We start from the raw sequence: 21,827 nt of genomic DNA on the forward strand, positions 1-21,827 counted from the left end.
GGTTGCAGAGTGACTACAGAAATTCTTTATTAAAAAAATTCAAGATACTGGTTGCCTCCTACCTCCATATGTACTCACAAGTACAAAATAATATTCTTTTCAGTAAGCTTGGTTCATTCAACTTTTCTTATGATGGGGTATTACCCGAGAAAGCATCTGTCCTCCTCTGGCCCAGGGACTGCCCCTTGACTCTCCCATACCCTGGCTGCCCACCAGTGGCAGAGGTACCCTCTTCCTTGTAAAATACCGCTCTCATTCTATGAAGACCAACAATTCCTCATTTCTTTCAACAAGGAGATAAGAAGTCTCAGAGTTCTGAGATGATATGTACTCTTTCCAGCTAGTTCTTGAAAGGTCTTTCACATCTTCCACCTGACCTTCTCCTCATCACTCTCTCCAGAGCTGTCCCTCCAGCCAGATGCTCTTGCATCAGAGGTTTCCAGAAGGGACAAAAACAACTTTCTTATGAATATTTATAAGCAAAACAAAAAGTCTCTTAAGGTAATGCAAGTTCTTCTACAATTACTACCACCTGCCACTTTAAGAGTAGTAGTCTATCTGGAACTATTTTAGATCAAGTACTCACATGAATGTATAAGAATAGGAGAATTTGTCAAAAGACACCTCAAACTGATGAGACATTACCTAATAATATGAAGGGCACTGAATGAGAAGGGAGGACTGGTTTTAGACCCACTTCTACCAGCAACTAGATAGTCCAAGGTAAAAGTACATGAAATCTTCTGTGCAACAGACTTTATCTGCTAATTCACAAAATGAGAAGGTCCTTCAAGCCTCCTCTAGCTGCTATATTCCATGATTTTGAACAACCATTACTAATAGTTTATCATTACTGCTTAGGATATTTTTCTTCCCTCTTTGGTTAATGTCCTCTTCTTTGCCTAGGAGAAAAGTGTGGCAGGGTTGAGAAAGGTTATGTAACAAGAATTCCCTACATGAGCTCCTAATTGAAAAGCTGCATGCAAGGTGACTCCCTGCAAGAGAAAGATCCCATGTGTTTGAGGTGTGCACAGTCAACTCGGTTAAAGTCAAGATTGCCTGTTCCATCTCTTCCCTTGACATCTGATACTTTCTCAGTTAATTTTTTTTTTATTCAGGAAGGGGGGGGGGGGGAGGCAGAGAGATAGTCTGCATCCCAACTGGAATCTACCTAGCAAGCCTACTAGCGAGTGATGCTCTGCCCATCTGGGGAGTTGATCTGTTGCTCAGCAGCCAAGCTCTTCTTAGCACCTGAGGTAGAGGCCTGGAGCGATCTTCAGGGCCTGGGGCCAACTTGCTCCAATAGAGCCATGGCTGCAGGATGGGAAGAGAGAGAGAGAGAGAAGCTTGGGGGGGGGGGGACAGAAGGGCGCTTCTCCTGTGTGCCCTGACCAGGAATTAAACCCGGAACATCCACATGCTGGGCCGATGCTCTACCACTGAGCCAACCAGTCAAGGCCTTTCTCAATAAATTGAGTGAGGAAATCTCATCAAGAGATCCTGGGGAAGGAAGAAATTAGGGGAAAATAAATCCTAAATTAATTTAAGTATTCTTTATGGTCAATATCTGTCCAGTTAAAACTTTTCAACTTATAAATCACTTCTACAGACAGGCATTTAGCAAGATTTTCTATAATCACATCCATAATCGCCAACCTTCAATGGGCTTCAACCCACTCCACAAAATGTCATGCTCCATGGTTTCTTGGACCAACATTCAATCCTTTATATCCAGTCTTCCAAGACCCTCTATGGGGAGCCATTATAATCTAATAATTTCAAGAGATAACCATGTCTTGCTGAGTATATAAATAATAATTAATTATTCTGGCCTTAGAAAGCTCTCTTTTCCCTGAACATTTGAACAGCCAAGACTTCTCCTCCTCCTTCTCTTAGGGACCTTTATTCACTTCATCACTTAAAATTCTTTTCCTTTGGGCTGATAATCAGCTCTCTTTGTAAGGAAGTTTTGTGACAGCTCAGAAAATAACTGCTACATAAAAACAAATTGCTGTGGCTTGTATAATAGAGACAACAGGGGTCAATTATACTCATTAATCAACAAAGACAGAACAAGAGGTATTAAGGCTTAACTGCAGCCAGGAAAACATGTTTTCAACCTGGAAGAGAGGGAAATAGCAAAGGGAAAAAGAAAATAGAGGGAAATCAAAACTCCCTGGTTATTAAAATTTGCAAAAAGCTGCCATAGGCAACTGTTGAACCACAACCACTAGAGTTATTTCAGCTTTTATTAGTGTTTATTCTGAATAAAGTTCCAACTGCTACAGATCTAAAAGGGAACAGGTCAATGACCCATTTCCATATGACACAAATTAATTGACATACAACAGCTCCACGTGCAAACATTGTTACTGGCAGATAAGTAGACAATTCTTTTAAAACACAATTTGGCAGTAAATATGTTCATGGGTTTTCATACAGTTTCATTTCTGGGAATTTAGTCCATAAAAACAACCCCAAAAACTGAAAAAGTGTTATACATTAAGATGCAATGGCATTATTACTGATAGTACGGGGGTAGGGGGATGGGACTTTGCACCCAAATATAGGCAATGATATGAAACTTATCCAAGTCCATGAAGAGTCATGTAGACATGAAATTAAACATAGTCTGTTGAAAAAAAAAGTCATGAAAAATGGTTGCTATTGTCATTTTAGATGAAAAGATTGGTATAAGCATATACAGAGTTATCAAATTTATATTTAAAATATGCAAAGAAAAAACCATAGGCAATGTAACAAAAACTTAATAGTAAATATCAAAATAATGATCTGGGTGGTAGGACTCTGGGATACCTTTTTTGTCTACCTCTTTGCATGTTCACAAGCTTTCACTAATCATGAATTAATTACTTCAGTAATAAATATTATTTGAAAGCATAGCATCTTTGCTCTATTTTAAAAGATAATTAAGGTACCGGTCAATTAAGGTTTAATTCAATACATGGAATATACCATGATTGCTTCCCCATAGCTATCCTCTCACTTCTGGTATGCAAACAGATTCCTGATTATATGCAGTTCCTATAGAAAGTTGGCTCTCGCCTCGGTACCAGAAAGTGAATCACGACAACCCTGAGGCAGTCGTCGTGGTCGGGCTCCTTGCCAATGACTTGGGATAGAGGGGAGGAGACAGGTTACTTTCTAATAAAAGAGACCACAAGAGTAAGAGCTGCTCTTCTATGCTGGTTGGATATGAAAACAAAAAAAAAATTGTTCAGTCTTAAAAAAAATAATAATAAAATCAGAAAAAGAATAGTATGCCTGCCATCACCCTGAATGGAAAAATAAAAGACAATATGAATCCATCATTGTAATGACTGTTGGGAAACAGATATTTTTATGCTTTTCTCGTTGGCTTATATCTTGAAAAACCACTGCAGATAACAATTTGGAAATGTGTTAAAAAAAATTTTAAGATGGTGTCTACTTCTCCAACCTAGCTATTTATTTACATATTCATTCATTCAATTTTTTTTTAATTTTATTGAATTTATTAGGGTGACAATAGTTATTATTTCAGGTGCCCAACTCCATAACATATGTCTGTACATCATGTTGTACATATTCATTCACTTAGAAACATTTAGTAAGTGCATGCTATATGCTAGGTAGGTTTCTGATACTAGGGATACAGAAGTGAACAAAACCGAAAAAGATCCTTACCTCCACAGAGCTTACATTTCAGGGAGAGGAGACAGAATACACAAATATAAAAAGTCAGATGATCACAGGTGCTATAGAGAGAAGAGGGAGAAGAGATGCAGGAAGGGCTGCACTGAAGAAGGCCTTAAGGAAATGGTGAAAGGCAGAGGAGTGTGGAAGCAGAGCCATGTGGCCCTGGGGGAAGGGTGTGCCAGGCAGAGAGACCAGTAACTGCAAAAGCAAAATTCTAGCAAAAGATTGCAAGTTATAAGAAGATAATATAATGTCAATTTTAAAAGAAGTAACCAATAAATCCAATGCAAAACCAATTAAAAGCCAATGAATTTCTTTTTTAGAGCCATACAAACTATAAAATTCACATACAAAAATAACCAAGATAATTTTGGAAAGGGAAAAAAAGTAAAGTGATTCACTTAATAAATATCAAGACATTGTAAAATAAAATCAATTTTCAAAAGTGAGGTATCTCTGCCCTGGCCTGTTGGCTCAGCGGTATAGCATCTGTCCAGCGTATGGAAGTCCCAGGTTCGATTCCTGGCCAGGGCACATCGGAGAAGCACCCATCTGCTTCTCCACCCCTCCCCTTCTCCTTCCTCTCTGTCTCTCTCTTCCTCTCCCTCAGTCAAGGCTCCATTGCAGCAAAGTTGGCCCTGGGCTCTGAAGATGGCTCCATGGCGTCCACCTCAGGCGCTAGAATGGCTCTGGTTGCAACAGAGCAATGCCCCAGATGGGCATAGCATCGCCCCCTGGTGGGCATGCCGGGTGGATTCCGGTCGGGAGCATGCAGGAGTCTGACTGCCTCCGGGCTTCTCACTTCATAAAAATAAAAATATTTTTAAAAAGTGAGGCATCTCTGCAGGGATGGACACAGACCAATGAAGGAAGCAAAGTAACTAAGAATAAGATAAGGTCATAAGGGACTAGATATACGCCAGTGGTGGCATTACCGATCAAAAAAGAAACAGTAGACTATTCAACCAAGATACTGAGACAACTGGTGAATTTGAAAATCCAATTCAATTCAAGCAAAAATAATTAAAATGAAAATTTTCTTTTTTTGTGGCATACACAAAATTCAAGTATGTTAAAGGGCTAAATATGAAAAACAACACTGCAAGACTTTTGAAGAAAATATAGAAGAACATTGGTAGGAAGGATGTCTAAAGACATACATACAAATCATAAAAGATGGATTTTTTACTATATTTTTATAATTTAATAATTTAATACTTGAACATATAACACCATTAAAAATTTATAAAAAACAAGCCACAGATAAGACTGTATTTGTGAAGAGCAATGTTGAGGAAGAATTCATATTAGACTATATAAATACTTGCATAATCAAAAGAGAAAGGGCAAAAAATATAATCAACAATTCAGAGGAAACAGAAATTGTCAACCAGCATATGATAAGCTACTCAACAGCCCTAGTAGTCAGGGGCACCCACGTGACACAAGGGGACCCATTTCACTCCCAGCAGAGTGGAAACATTCAACAGGCATAAGAATATCACAATAGTAAGGATGATACAAAATGGGAACTCTCAGACCATACTGATGGAAATATGAGTTGGTATAAATGGTCAGCACTTGGCAACATCTAAGGCAGGGGTCCCCAAACTACGGCCTGCGGGCCGCATGCAGCCCCCTGAAGCCATTTATCCAGCCCCCGCTGCACTTCCGGAAGGGGCACCTCTTTCATTGGTGGTCAGTGAGAAAAGCATAGTTCCCACTGAAATACTGGTCAGTTTATTAATTTAAATTTACTTGTTCTTTATTTTAAATATTGTATTTGTTCCCGTTTTGTTTTTTTACTTTAAAATAAGATATGTGCAGTGTGCATAGGGATTTGTTCATAGTTTTTTTATAGTCCGGCCCTCCAATGGTCTGAGGGACAGTGAACTGGTCCCCTGTGTAAAAAGTTTGGGGACCCCTGATCTAAGGAATTCCAGCAGCCCCACAGGTAGTAAATACCCAGAAGGACCTTACACACTTGAGCACATGTACAAAGATGTACTTTAGAGTGTTGTCTACAAAAAGAAAATTAGAAATACCGTAAATGTCTATCAATGGGATATAGATTTCAAAAATTATAGTATGTTCATAAAACAGGTAAAATGAATAAACAATCTACATGTATCAACATGGAAAAAATATGAAAAATGTTAACGTATAGAAGTTAAAGACATACATAGCATGATATCATTTATGTGTATATCAAAACAAAATCTTCTGGACAATGACTATAACAAAAACAAGAGACTGGTGCAGAGATAGATAAAAAAGAAACCAAGGTAGCCATGCAGTAAAGCATAAAATCTTTAGAAGGTGGCATATGAGTATACACGGTTAGGGGAGAGAGGAAGGGAGGGGCACAGAATGGGGGCAGGACTTTAATTCATTCAACCCTCAATGAATATTTACCAAGAGCCACACACTATTCTAGCTACTGGGGAAGAATAAGAGAACAAGACAACAATCTTTGCTCCTGTGGATTTCCATTTTAGTGAAGACTGATTTTTTTTTTTTTAATAATTTTATTTTTTTAATGGGGTGACATCAATAAATCAGGATACATATATTCAAAGATAACAAGTCCAGGTTATCTTGTCGTTCAATTATGTTGCATACCCACCACCCAAAGTCAGATTGTCCTCTGTCACCTTCTATCTTGTTTTCTTTGTGCCCCTCCCCATCCCCTTTCCCTCTCCCATTCCCCCCTCCCCCCCCCCCGTAACCACCACACTCTTATCAATGTCTCTTAGTTTCACTATTATGTCCCACCTACGTATGGAATAATACAGTTCCTGTTTTTTTCTGATTTACTTATTTCGCTTCGTATCATGTTATCAAGATCCCACCATTTTGCTGTAAATGTTCCGATGTCATCATTTCTTATGGCTGAGTAGTATTCCATAGTGTATATGTGCCACATCTTCTTTATCCAGTCATCTATTGATGGGCTTTTTGGTTGTTTCCATGTCCTGGCCACTGTGAACAATGCTGCAATAAACATGGGGCTGCATGTGTCTTTACGTATCAATGTTTCTGAGTTTTTGGGATATATACCCAGTAGAGGGATTGCTGGGTCATAAGGTAGTTCTATTTTCAGTTTTTTGAGGAACCACCATACTTTCTTCCATAATGGTTGTACTACTTTACATTCCCACCAACAGTGGATGAGGGTTCCTTTTTCTCCACAGCCTCTCCAACATTTGCTATTACCTGTCTTGCTAATAACAGCTAATCGAACAGGTGTGAGGTGGTATCTCATTGCCGTTTTGATTTGCATTTCTCTAATAGCTAAAGAAGATGAGCATCTTTTCATATATCTGTTGGCCATTTGTATTTCTTCCTGGGAGAAGTGTCTATTCATATCCTCTTCCCATTTTTTTATTGGATTGTTTGTTTGTTTGTTGTTGAGTTTTATGAGTTCTTTGTATATTTTGGATATTAGGCCCTTATCTGAGCTGTTGTTTGAAAATATCATTTACCATTTAGTTGGCTTTCTGTTTATTTTGTTATCAGTTTCTCTTGCTGAGCAAAAACTTCTTAGTCTGATGTAGTCCCATTCATTAATTTTTGCCTTCACTTCTCTTGCCTGTGGAGTCAAATTCGTAAAATGCTCTTTAAAACCCAGGTCCATGAGTTGAGTACCTATGTCTTCTTCTATGTACTTAATTGTTTCAGGTCTTATGTTTAGATCTTTGATCCATTTTGAGTTAATTTTTGTACAGGGGGAGAGACTGTAGTCCAGTTTCATTCTTTTGCATGTGGCTTTCCAGTTTTCCCAGCACCATTTATTGAAGAGGCTTTCTTTTCTCCATTGTGTGTTGTTGGCCCCTTTATCAAAAATTATTTGACCACATATATGTGGTTTTATTTCTGGACTTTCTATTCTGGTCCATTGGTCGGAGTGTCTATTTTTCTGCCAATACCATGCTGTTTTGATTGTCGTGGCCCTATAATATAGTTTGAAGTCAGGTATTGTAATGCCCTCAGCTTCATTCTTTTTCTTTAGGATTGCTTTGGCTATTCGGGGTTTTTTATAGTTCCATATAAATCTGATGATTTTTTGCTCTATTTCTTTAAAAAACGTCATTGGAAGTTTGATGGGAATTGCATTAAATTTGTATATTGCTTTGGGTAATATAGCCATCTTGATTATATTTATTCTTCCTAGCCAAGAACAAGGTATATTCTTCCATCTCATTATATCTTTTTCGATTTCCCTTAACAATGGTTTAGTTTTCATTATATAAGTCCTTTACATTCTTTGTTATGTTTATTCCTAAGTATTTTATTTTTTTTGTTGCAATCATGAAGAGGATTATTCTTTTGAGTTCCTTCTCAGTTGTTTCATTGTTGGCATATAGAAAGGCTATTGACTTCTGTATGTTAATTTTGTATCCTGCAACCTTACTGTATTGGCTTATTGTTTCTAGTAGTCTTTCTGTGGATTCTTTGGGGTTTTCAATGTATAGGATCATATCATCTGCAAAAAGTGATACCTTTACTTCTTCTTTTCCGATATGGATGCCTTTTATTTCTTTGTCTTGTCTGATTGCTCTGGCTAGAACCTCTAGTACCACATTAAATAAAAGTGGAGAGAGTGGACAACCCTGTCTTGTTCCTGATTTAAGGGGGAAAACCTTCAGTTTAGTGCCATTTAATATGATGTTAGCTGATGGTTTATCATATATGGCCTTTATCATGTTGAGATATTTTCCTTCTATACCCATTTTGTTGAGAGTCTTAAACATAAAATTGTGTTGTATTTTATCGAAAGCCTTTTCTGCGTCTATTGATAAGATCATGTGGTTTTTGTTCTTTGTTTTGTTGATATGGTGTATTACGTTAACCGTTTTACGTATGTTGAACCATCCTTGAGATTCTGGGATGAATCCCACTTGATCATGATGTATTATTTTTTTAATATGTTGTTGTATTCGATTTGCTAGTATTTTGTTTAGTATTTTAGCATCTGTATTCATTAGAGATATTGGTCTGTAGTTTGAAGACTGATTTTTTTAAAAGGACAAAGAAGTAAAATATGATTTACTTATTTGCATCTTACATGATACAAAAGTTCAGTGTAAGAAAGCCAGGCAAAAAGGAAATAAAATCGTTGGGGGTGGCGATTTGCAACTGATATTAAATAGGGCAGCCAAAATAGACTGCCTCAAATGCGACACCCAAGTCAGGACTGAGGAAAGAAAGAATGTGCCAAGCAGAGGGACCTGTGAATGCCAGTGTCCTATGGAGGGGACGTGCGTCTTGTTCCAGGAAGGACAGTAAGGCCAGTGTGACGGAGCTACTGGGCAGTGTCTTAGCAGTTGGGGCCAGACACGGAGCCGGTGGGCGTTGCGGGCTGTTGTCAAAACCAGACTTAGCTACTGAGTGAGGTCTGGGCAGACAGAGGAGGGCCAAGTGTGATTCGTATTTTTAAAAGATCACTCTGACTGCTGTTGACAGACAGTAAACTGAGGAAAGCAGGAGTCTACTGCAGTAACCACCCGGGCTGAGATTTAAAGGGACCTGGACTAGGGCGGCCGTGATGAAGCATGGTCAGAGCCTGAAAATGTTGACAGAATTCACGGTGGATTAAATATGGGGCATCAGAAATGGAGAGCCAAGGACAACTCAGTCTTAGGGTGTATCTATTATGCTTTATTTCATTTTTTAAAAATCTGAATCAAACATGGCAGCATGTTAGCAGCTGTTCAATCAAGGTGGCAACTGCATGAGTGTGTTTATTTTCTGTCTCCTTCGGTATGTAGGAAATATAGTAAATTAGACAATACACTGAGTTCATCAGTCGGTGTCCAGGAAAAGATAATACCAATTAGGGTTCACTACTTTGTGTCCTGATAATAATTAAAATATACCCTTACTTCCTAAATTGTTTTCACAGTTTCTGTGTCCATTAAGACAGCCAGCTAGTAGAGACAAAGTGCTAAAATTAGTCACTTACTTCAACCTTTGCTCAACATTTTACAACAGAAGTTAAAGGTTAAACATTTTCTATGAAGATCCTTGAGTGGGATGTTTTCTCCACTAATTCTATGACTAATGATGTTACATGCCATGGAGGTTAGTGAAATAATTTAAAAATAGCAAGTCATGGTTGATACCCCATACACATTTGAACTTAGTTGATTTATTTACCTGTCTGATAACTTTCAGTGCCTATAATATTGAACTGTTGTTTACTGGGTTTAAACTAATGGGCAAAAACCTCCAAGGCTCTGTCTTTGATGCACCAGGAAAGTATGTGCTCATACAGAGACAGCTCTGAAAAATTCCTACTCACTCTGATTATCTCTAAAGCCTGGGGACAGACTTAAAAAAAAAAAACAAGGAATGGAGTTAAAACAATGTGAGTAAGGATCTGTTTCCACACATTTCCTACCCCACTGGATGTCTTTTGTTCGTCATCTGCTGGTTCCCTCTGCCTGGGAATGAGCTGGGATATCTTTATGCTACTGGGCAACATGTAATTGTAAGCAGTATTTATGGTTCTAACAGAAATCTAAACAATGTATTACACTCATGGAAAACACACTCACAAGAAAACAATTCTCAGCATGTACAGTAAATCTGATATACTCTTTTTATAAAGCTCAAAATTTAAGTTAAAAATAACAAACTTATTTTAAAGACAGTGCAAACTTCCATGCATTAGTAAAGCAAAGGCTGGGGTCTGAGAAAATTCTACAGCATAATTCCCAGTCTTATGGTGGCACATAAGACATGTAACAATTACAGGACCTGAGAAGAAAACCATCAAATCACTGTTAGGGAAATCACTACCACCTCCTCCAAACTGTAATTCATTTTAATTACAAAAATAAACATATTCCACTCACTCTCACAAAATGGAAAGGGAGATCAATAAATAAAGCCATGACTTTGTCATATCTACAAAACACTTGGAAAAGTATACCTGAGAATTGAAAGTCTCCAAATGCTCTAACATAGAGACCATTTCAGTCACAGAAAAGGCAGGGTGGACTGACATTAGCAAATCCTGTGTAAGGCCACCAAATGGCCCTGAATTCCTGAGGATGGCTTTTATGCAGCAAGAGGTAACAGCAGTAAAGCATCGATTCGGCTATTTTGAAAAAAGCACTAGATCTAGGATCTTAAGCTAACTTCTGCTTCAGGACTGGAAAAATGTAATAAAACTGAACCTCAGTTTCCCCACACATAAAATGATTAGAGCTGATGAGATATCTTTAAGATCTTTTTTAGTTATAAAAACCAATATGTTTATTTTTAATAGATAATACATTACTTTAGATAAAAGAAGTTTTAAAACCAACTTTTTAAAATTTTTTAAATAGATCTTATTACTAACTAGAAATTTGCGAAGTCCAACAAAGGAGCATTTACGATATCTTGGAAAAGATTTTCTTCAGTGAACATGAAGCCCATCTGTGCACATGGTTTGATCAGAGCAGTTAGAAAGAAACAAAAGTGGTCCAAGGAGCTTTCAAACTCCACAGTGACCTAATGTTAACATTTCACAACAGGAAAGGGCTTCTCTCATCTACTGCCAATACAGACTGTTTATGATATTAAACCTGTATAGTCATTTAATTTTAAGGGATTATAAAATTACTTAAGAGTTCTGTCATTTCTTTGATTCTGCTCAGTATCTTGGGATACAGTGGGTGTCCCACTTTGACAGTCCTGAGAGCCAATGCACAGGGATTGGGCTGGAGTCCTTTGTGAGTGCCGAACGAAAGCAAATCTACACAGTGGGCAGTGTGGCGACTGCCGGGGAGGGGGTGGAGGAGGATTTAGGGGATAAATGGTGATGGGGGGAGACTTGACTTAGGGTGGTGAGCAGATAATACAGGATACAAATGATGTATTGTAGAATTGTACACGTGAAACCTGTATAATTCTGTTAACCAGTGTCACCCCAATAAAAAGGAAAAAACAACAACTTAGGTCTCATGAACAAGAATCCTCACCATGATGGAGAACAGGACCAGGAATCAGACCTCCTGCCCTGTGACTATGTATGGCTCTTGGCAGGTTACATAAACTCTCTATGACTAAGTTTCCTCATAGGGCAATCCTCATTCTGAGGATTAAGTGACCTAGGCTCTTAAAACAGGATAAAAACAGTGATACGTAGAAGTTCAGCATATTCTAATTAGACCACATTCCATTACTGCAGAAGCTAAATGTGAAGAGTGAAGAAGCAACAGCTGGAGTGGAGATATTCAAAAGCATCTCCTCTGTGGGAATGAGCACGGGAGAAAAATGAGGATAAAAGCTTAAGATATCAAAGTATATCATGTCAGTGGAGTACAGGCACACCATGGTTGGGTTAGGCATAAACTCAATTAAAGGGGGTACACTGTATATGGTGGCCATCAGGAAAACTGGGACTTAACCTGTGAGTATCAATTCTCTCCCAATATGGTTAACAATACGTGTAAATCAGTCCTCGGCCAGCTGAAAAGATTAGCACAAAACCCCTGTAGTATCTGTGGTTAGCTGTTAAAATCCCCCCAGAAATTGACTTTTCTAATCTTTCCTGGTTTTCTCTTCTATTTATTATTCCCTTCATTTCCTCCCCATCTCCTCTCCCTTTGCCTTGCTGCTTTCTTCCCTGAATGAACCATAGACCTAAAAGAGACAACAAATCATGTCACTAACCTCACAGCACAGTACGTGGATCTCAACTGAATTATTTTAATGTATTAAAGCATCAACTTGTTGGATATCTGGGAACTGGGCTGTAGGGAAAATCTGATTTATTGCAAATAAAAAAGTAAAGAAATGCTTCACTAGCATTTTATTGCATTTTCAAAGCCACGTCATGGATACTCTTAAGTGTTTAGCCACAAGCACTTGGCAACCCTGTGCCTCTATCAGCACACGACAGCAGCACAGCCGCCCACCACACAGCCACCCTGACCGGAGCCAGCTCTGCGGAGGGGCCCAACCATGCACCACACAGCCACCCTGACCGGAGCCAGCGCTGCGGAGGGGCCCAACCACGCACCACACAGCCACCCTGACCGGAGCCAGCACTGCGGAGGGGCCCAACCACGCACCACACAGCCACCCTGACCGGAGCCAGCACTGCGGAGGGGCCCAACCATGCACCACACAGCCACCCTGACCGGAGCCAGCACTGCGGAGGGGCCCAACCACGCACCACACAGCCACCCTGACCGGGAGCCAGCGCTGCGGATGGGGCCCAACCACGCACCACACAGCCACCCTGACCGGAGCCAGCGCTGCGGAGGGGCCCAACCACGCACCACACAGCCACCCTGACCGGGAGCCAGCGCTGCGGATGGGGCCCAACCACGCACCACACAGCCACCCTGACCGGAGCCAGCGCTGCGGAGGGGCCCAACCACGCACCACACAGCCACCCTGACCGGAGCCAGCGCTGCGGAGGGGCCCAACCACGCACCACACAGCCACCCTGACCGGAGCCAGCGCTGCGGAGGGGCCCAACCACGCACCACACAGCCACCCTGACCGGAGCCAGCGCTGCGGAGGGGCCCAACCACGCACCACACAGCCACCCTGACCGGAGCCAGCGCTGCGGATAGGGCCCAACCACGCACCACACAGCCACCCTGACCGGAGCCAGCGCTGCGGAGGGGCCCAACCACGCACCACACAGCCACCCTGACCGGAGCCAGCGCTGCGGATAGGGCCCAACCACGCACCACACAGCCACCCTGACCGGAGCCAGCGCTGCGGAGGGGCCCAACCACGCACCACACAGCCACCCTGACCGGAGCCAGCGCTGCGGATAGGGCCCAACCACGCACCACACAGCCACCCTGACCGGGAGCCAGCGCTGCGGAGGGGCCCAACCACGCACCACACAGCCACCCTGACCGGGAGCCAGCGCTGCGGAGGGGCCCACAGGCCTTGCCAGGGAAGGAAGATGGAACAGACTCCTTTATCAAGCTAACCATGAAACACTATTTTCTAACTCCTTCAAAATTGTGAAATTTCTCCAGCTACACAAAAGTAACACTTCAGTGACAATTCAACACCCTCCTGAATCACCCCAACCCTGCAAATTTCCAGAGAATACAAACCTTTAGGAGGTGTGAGATTGACTCCATTTTTAAGGCACCACTGTACTGGTAAAATCCCCAAAGAATCTGCATGGCACAGCATTGAGAGTTTACTAGGTTCTGGTCTCAGGTCATCAATAGTCACTTGAAAAAACTGATTGTTAAAAACCTGAAAGAGAAAAACAATACAACCAACAGTTAGTTCCCTGGGATTACATATTAGACTAGTAATGAAATACCAGCACAGCTTCCAAATGCAATCAGTATAGTTCATCAAATGGTCTGACCACAAACTGACATTTCAATGTGTATTACTAAATTTATCCAGTTGCTAAAAAGTTAGAGTTGATCACCGTGGTCCTAATAGTAAAACGTAAACAAGTAAGCAGAAGATACAGGAGACAGAGACTGAAACATAAACCAACAGTCGCAACTGGACGATGAACAAAGCCTGGCCGAGGGGAATGCCGAGGCTAACACTGAAAGGTCTAACTGCTTTCTCCATGTCCACAGCAGGGACACAAGTTCTCCCACCAGGTCATGCAAGAACCTCGGAGATCTGGCCTAGAAATTCCAGTCTCATCTAGTGTGTATCACTCACTCATCTTGTGTCCGCCCAGGGCCCCAGCCTCCAGCCCAGGAGGAAATCGTTCACAGCAGGCTGTCCTTAGTCAGCATTCTCAGCCTCACACCCCTCCCCACCGTCAGGCTGTCAGACAGCACTGTACTGTTTCCGGCCTGTCCTGGGAGTCAGTGCTGCTGGGGTCCGTTCCCAACCACTCACTTGTAATACAGGGCTCCGCTCTGTGCCCCCACATAATCAGGCTTGTATCTCTGCACTGAAAATCCTCACTTTTTTTTCCTGTGCACTGATACCACATCTGTCTCTCCCAACAGATCCCAAGTGCTTTGAGGACTGTACATACAGCCTCTTCATTTCTCATCAAAGTACTGCCACCACCCAGAGAAAATGCTTTGTACACAGAAACTGGATAATCACCTGCTGAATATAATGGGGAAAAGAAGTCCATAAAGAAATAGGAACAAGGCATGCTGATGGAAAAAGCAGGGTGCAAAATTCAGGTGAACCCTAACAGTAAAAAGCATGATGAATTTAAAGAACCAAGTATGTAAAACAGACTAGAGAAAAAACCCCCAGCACTTTCCCAGCTCAACAGAAAACAGTCTTTCTTAGGAAAACTTGACACTCTCTCTAAACTCTAATTCCTGGCTTTTTCATTTACAAAATATTTTCTGGAACCAACCTAGTTCAAAGATAAGCAGGAGAGTAAACTCACTTCAGTTCTTCTTGGTGTTAATTCCAGTAAATAGGATTCTGCTGCCTAAATTTTGCAAAGGATCAAACATCACCTTCCCAGGGAGGACTTCCCTGACAACCCTATTTAAAATCACATCTTCTCTTCCTCCGCCAACAGTCCATTAGTCCCTTCCCTGATGCATCTTCCTCCTTTTTATTTAACATGTAACATACTATATTTGTTTACTTATTACTTCAGAGGAAAGCACAATGGTTCAGAAACACTGGTTCATTCTGGTCCAGAACAAACAGGCCTTGAACTAAAGCCTGGAGCAGTTAACCAACTTGCCTCAAACTACGCAGCTCAGAGTTAGCTGAAATAGAAACAGAACCCAAGATGTATAACTCCAGTATCTTTTGTACTAAACAATGCAATATATTTCACATAATAGATGTAATAGATGATATTGTCACCACCACCATCTTCTGTCAATATCTCACTGTTTTGGAATACCAAAACACATAATCCCACTGTACTGATAATGTTTGGTCATTTAACACTGGATCTGCTACATGTTTACCTGTTTGCTGGTCTATTTGTGTTTTTTTTTTTAAGGTGCGAGCAGTGGAGATGGTGAAGCAGATTCTCGCATGTGCCACGAATAAAATCCACGCGACAATACCACCTGGGGTCAATGCTTGAGTAACCGAGCCATTTTTAGTGCCTGAGACTGGCCTGCTTGACCCAACCAAGCTATGCTCAGTCCCTGAGGCCACATTCAAACCACTGGCTTCAGGAGGGAAGAGGGAAAGAAGGCAGAGAGTGAGGTAGGGAGAAGCAGATGGTCGCTTCTATGCCGTGACCAGGAATCAAACCCGAGACATCACATGCCGGGCTGACTCTCTATCTGCTGAGCCACCAACCAATGCCCTGGTCTAATTGCTTTAACTTACTTACTTACTTTATTTGTTTGTTTGTTTGTTTATTTATTTATTTATTTATTTATTCAACAGTTATGCCATCAAGAAAAGCCTCAAAGCAAATCAAAATGAAATTTTCATTATGAGTAATGCAAATAGTGTATTATATTCTCAAACTTAATATTCTAAAACATTTTACAATGTTAAGAGAAACATATTTACTTAATAATACCTTCTACATGAAAATTATTCTGATACTTTGTTACATGTAGATGAGTCTTGAACCTGGGGAGGTGCTTATCCAAATCATGCATTATACAACACATGACCAATACGAGGAGAAGGGATAGATAAAAAAAAAGAATGACAAGGATTTTATCTTTGGTACAAAGAGTAAGAAATATAACAATTAAAATGCACCTTAAAAATCAAAGAAAATATCCACTTACCTCCCAGTCCCAAGAATTATTTAGGGAACAAACTGTTTTATTGTGGAAACCAAGTTACTGTCACTGGAAGTTTACCCAACAAGATATAAATTTTCAGGCTGAAATTAATTATAATTAATATGTCACATCCTAACAGTGTGTGTGTGTGTGTGTGTGTATAACAATTTATAGGCATAAAAATTTGAGAGTCCACCACTAACAGGGTAATAAGCTCATTTGCATCTCTGTTTGGATTTAAAAAAAAAAAAATTCCAAGTGAAGCTGACATCATAGCCTCTTAGAATGAGGACCAGGCAATACACATCCAGGTAAATGGGCAGCCCAGCCGGCACCACTGAATCACTCACTATTTGAACAAAGGGAAATTCTGGTGACGTTTCAACAAGATGTCACTCTTTAGTTTTCTACAAATGTGCAAAAACCAGTGTATGGACATGACAGCACATATTTCAACCCCAAGTTTTACCACTCATAGTGTCAGTAAATATCTTTTCTCACATGTAGTTATTCTTTAAATAAATTATTTCAACAGTTATAAGAATAATTTATGTTCGCTAAAGAAAAAATATTTCAAGGAAAAAAGTATTTCATTATCATAACTATTTGTCATATTTTGTAATACATTGTCACCACTGTATTTCTCAAATTTAGCAAATCATAAGTTAAAAAAAAAGCATAACTCAAGTAATTTTAAAACACTAATCACTGCATGAACAAATCCAGTCTCTTTCAGAAAAATAAAAATAAAAAAAAAGAATTAACGTTTTTAGTGTCTTCAACTTCATAAAATTCAGAATTCAATCTGTGACATCCAAAAAGATCATATTCTAGGACCACGCATCTGAGGATCATATACTTCATATCATTATTCTCTGGTTGAAAAGTCCTATTTCAACTTGCTTATAGGGTTGCTCAGGAATGTGACAGTTACGGGAGCTACTAAGGACACATCTGATGGTACCCCAAATACAGCTGAGACATTCTTCCATGTGAAGCATCATCAAAGAAATGCCTTTGTTTTTATTTCCAAGATCAAGTATATTCTCGTAATAAGGAGAGAAAAGAAAATAGACCCAACTGATTTCTTCATATTTATTATGTGACTATTTTTTTGGAAAAGTACTTCACTGATCAAGGCTCTCAGGAAAAAAATAAATAAACAAAATAGTCCTTTCTTTGAGTTGTTTACAATAATGAAATACAAAAACCCACAGCAGATAAACAATCAAGTTATTCAAATTCTTTGAAATCAAAATATAAATTTCTTCTCTCTTCCTCTTAGATCACAGATTTTAAGACAGACCATTTTTCCACAGAAACCAAATGCAAACTGATCGGCACTGTTGGTAAAGGTCTCCAAAATAGGAAAGCAAATGAAAGATGACAATAAATGTAAAGTTAGAAGTATCCTGTTGGATCACGAAAGACTTCCTTTTATCTAAAGAAAGACTGATGTCCCAAAACCACTACAGGGACAAAGGGTTGCAGTCTACCTTGTTCATCCTCCTCACACAATAGTATTTTCATTTCAAAAGTTACATGTGGACAGTGAGCCCATAGAAAGCGCAGCAATGTGCATGGCTGTGAAGGAAAAATGACTTCCTCTTCAGTTGCTATGTTGAAAACAGTGTGCTGAATGCTTCACTGTACTTTTGATTCCAGCTGGAGGGCTGGCCCACTGGTGCTGTGTGTCTTCCACTACCCTCCACAGGACTTTGTAAGGAAGAAACTTAAAATTCAGTTCTAAAACTCTCAGTTTTTGTATTTCACCAGCTAAAAAGGGTAAGATGACCCAACAGTTCCCTTGGATTCCCAGATGCCTGTGAAATGCTTTTTTCTAGGAAGGTAACTGTGATAAGAGTACTAAATGGGACTGAAGGTTTGAGTGAACGTAGTTAATATTTCACTGAGCATTCATCACATGAGCCAAGCACTGTGCTGGGCACTTCATACACGATTTCTTATTTCTCCCAATAACATGAAGTGGACAGTAAAATACCTACTGTATACAAATAAAAACCAAGGTTTTTAAAATATAAGTAAATTATTTAGCTAGTAATTAGTAAAGCTGGTTGGGATTTATCTGCAAAGCCATCTGTTTAGACAAAAACATTATGCCCCCCAAGGAATTAAAATGTTAAACATTACATTAGTGGGGCTCATGAGACCTTGTGGAATTGACTTTTGAACCATTAATTACGTTCTCCACAAAATGCGCTTTAACTAAAACAGACAGTAGTGTGCTAAGTTTCTTGGTTTCTTCCACCATTTATAAGATAAATAAGGTAGAAACACATACTTTAGATGTTACCACAGCTGACTTCATTGAGATCTCTTTGATGTTATAATATTAAAAGCCTAACACACCATAATAAAAAAGGTTTCACATGAAAAAGTAATTTCAGCCCTGGCTGGTTAGCTCAGTGGTAGAGCATCAACCTGGCATGTGGATGTCCCAGGTTCGATTCCCAGTCAGGGCACAAAGGAGAAGCCACACTCTACTTCCCTACCGCTACCCCTCTCCCTTCTCTCTTTCTTCCTCTACTGCAGTCATAGCTTGATTGGTTCAAGCACATCACCCAGGAGCTGAGGACGGTTCTGTGGAGCCACTGCCTCAGGTGCTAAAAATAATTCAGTTGCAAGCATGGCCCCAGATGAGCAGAGCATCAGCCCCAGATGGGGGTGGCCAGGTGGTTCCTTGTCAGGAAGCATGTAGGAGTCTGTTTATCTCCCCTCCTCTCAGTTAAAAAAGAAGAAAACAAAAGAAAAAGTAATTTCATTTTAAATCTGCAATTCTCAGAAGCATGACTTTTCCTTTAGTCAATGAAAGCAGATGATTAAAAGGAAGTAGAAATGTTGACACACAGACAATGTGAATTCACCTTGCACTATTTTCAGGTATTTTCAAAATACAAATAGGTCATATTAACTACTAACAGCGCAGAAGGAGCAACTTCACTACAAGTTCACAGCCACACATCTAAACCTTCCTCCAAGTCACTCATGGAGACAAGTGCCCACAGACTGTACTATCAGAAGACAAGTGAAACTCACCCCATTCCTTACAAGAGGGGACATCTGATTAGACTCCCTCTGTGCTACCAGTCATAAAGAGAGAGCTCCAGGTAGTCCTGGGTGGAAGAGAAGGAACTCGCCTTAGGTTTACTTGGCATTGTGGCTCATCCTTGTGCGACCATATTTCAACTGGTTGGCTTTGAGTAGAAAGACTTATTTGATCCACTCTGGAGGTTGAGGTAAAGAGCAGAGAAGAGAAACTCACCTTGGTCACTGATGCAGGACAGATATGAAAGGGTTCACTCATATTCATTGTTTCTAACTTCATCCCAACTGTGAAGAAATGGCTTCGCAAATCTGCATGATCCTGTAGGGAAAAGGGTACAAATACTGAATGTGCTGGTATTGTAAATTAACTCAGTAACTGTCTGGATGCTATCCTTGAACATTTTATTGGGCAAATGAAGTCAGATTGAAATAATTAACCCTCCTCATTTCAAATTTCTAATTTTTGCAAGATACTGTGGGTTTAATTATTTTCTGCAGGCTAAATTGCTTTTCCTAGAGAGAGGAAACAAGCCTTTGTGACCATGCTTAAATTTACATGAAGCAAAAATGTTAAAATGGCACCGCTTTGATTTTCTTCGGCACTGTAAAGGAAGCACAGCAGAGTAATGGAGGCGGTCAGTCATCTCAAACACAGCAGGGACATCTTCAGAAAACATGGCCTCTTGCCACTGGAGTGACTTCACAGGGCTTCCGTGAGTACCTTGTGGTGATACAGCGTGTCCTTGTGTCTCATGTCTAAGAGCACAGAGCTTACCAGTTAATGGTGGTAAGCCAATAATCTTGGAGATGTGTGCACACAAGGGTCCCAAATAGCCCTGCAGACAATCAGAACCTGACTCCTGCTCAATAAGGATGGGCAATGCTCCCAGCTGAACAGATCTCTGGCAGTTTTATGACCTGCTCACAGCGACCTTATGTGTGCAAGGTGGACCTTTCCTGCCTTCTCAAAAAACAAATTTCAATATCCAATTCAGCTACATAGCAATAGATGAAGCTGGCTGGATGCTGGATCCCAGGATTTATCTTGCTGAGATGGACATTACTTCATAACTCACAGTCTGTATAAACAGTAGGGGCAAAATAAATGTCTCTGAGGAAATAATTGCCAATGAATCCCTCTATTTCTAAATATATCAATTCGGTGAGAAGTTCAAAAATACCTGGGACCTACTACTTTCTTTTATCTGTAAATCTACAGAGGTTCTCTAATTAATTCAGTGATGCTTTCTACATTCAATTCTGATAACTGGACAGAGCCTTGCTGGGCTGTGCCTGCTCCCTGACCAAAGCTAGTCAGTGCAGTGGGTGTACCACAGGAGACTAGAGAAGAGTTGCTTATACAATTCTCCACCACTCTGTTGCTTTACCAAAGAAGGTAAGAATGTCAGCACCTATAGAACCACAGGATCATCTCATTTCTGTCACCACAGCAGTCTACAAAGGTCTCCATACCCAATGACTGAAAAGTAAGTGTTGGCTGTGGCAGAAACAAATAATGCCACATCCAGAATGAGAAGGAGGTGTTCTATGTGCAATGACTCATATGACAGAAATTCACTGAAAGAACTTGTCCATTCTAACCCTTTATCAATTCCTTAAGTGCTTACAGTAATCACTTTATAAAAATATAAGCAGAAGGAAAAGCAGAAGGAAATATTTTTAGGTGCAGGAGATGATTTCATACTGAAAACAGAGCATTCATTTTTTAAAGTGGCTGGGGAAGTTGGGTCCAAACAAAGAATGTAAAAAGAAAGAGTACAGACAGTTCAATAATATTAATACACATCAACCATAATGCCAAGGCAAAGCCAGAAACCACAGGTGTTGAGACAAAAGTAGAAAATTAAAAATGATTAACTGACATCTGAATTAAAAGGATGAAAGTTAATGTTCTTATCAGATGTCAATGGCTCCCAACATCTCACAATCAACAGGAACCTAGGCACTTTTTAAATTTGCAGATAAGTATTTTTCTCTTTAAAGCACAAAACTAACCTTTTGAAAAGTTAAATGATTCTAAAATTATAATGAAATAAAACTGTGAATATAGTCAAGTTTAAGCAATCATCATTACTTATCAACAATACAAAAAATGCTTTCATGTACTAATGACACATTTCTAACTCTTAATAAGCTGTCCAGATGAATGCAGTATTTTCATAGAAGTTCTGTTTCCCTCTCTAACAAAGCAGAAGTTCCCTCTCATTACTCACAACTACCAGGGTAAACATTCCTGAGATGTGGTTCACCAGTAATGGAAATCTTGTCATTTCTTCCTGCTGCCTCCATCTCCAGAGCTCTCCTTGTGATTTCCATCTCACCTGTTTGCCTGCTGGCCTCTCCTTTGCATGTCCCTTA

The 21,827-nt window shown here is 40.1% G+C and overlaps 1 protein-coding gene across 7 annotated transcripts in view; it reads right to left on the reverse strand.

Annotated features, from left to right (window-relative positions):
* Positions 1 to 21,827, reverse strand: part of SFMBT2 (Scm like with four mbt domains 2) — a 259,063-nt gene that overhangs the window by 84,079 nt on the left and 153,157 nt on the right. For all 7 annotated transcript variants that reach the window (XM_066384911.1, XM_066384913.1, XM_066384912.1 and 4 more), the window contains 2 exons: positions 19,666 to 19,767; positions 13,779 to 13,926 (listed from right to left, as the gene is read on the reverse strand). In XM_066384911.1, coding sequence (XP_066241008.1) covers positions 13,779 to 13,926; positions 19,666 to 19,767 — 250 coding nt within the window. The remainder of the gene's footprint in view (positions 1 to 13,778; positions 13,927 to 19,665; positions 19,768 to 21,827) is intronic.

This window comes from Saccopteryx leptura, chromosome 5 (assembly GCF_036850995.1).
Source record: "Saccopteryx leptura isolate mSacLep1 chromosome 5, mSacLep1_pri_phased_curated, whole genome shotgun sequence".
In the NCBI taxonomy this organism is placed as follows: domain Eukaryota; kingdom Metazoa; phylum Chordata; class Mammalia; order Chiroptera; family Emballonuridae; genus Saccopteryx; species Saccopteryx leptura.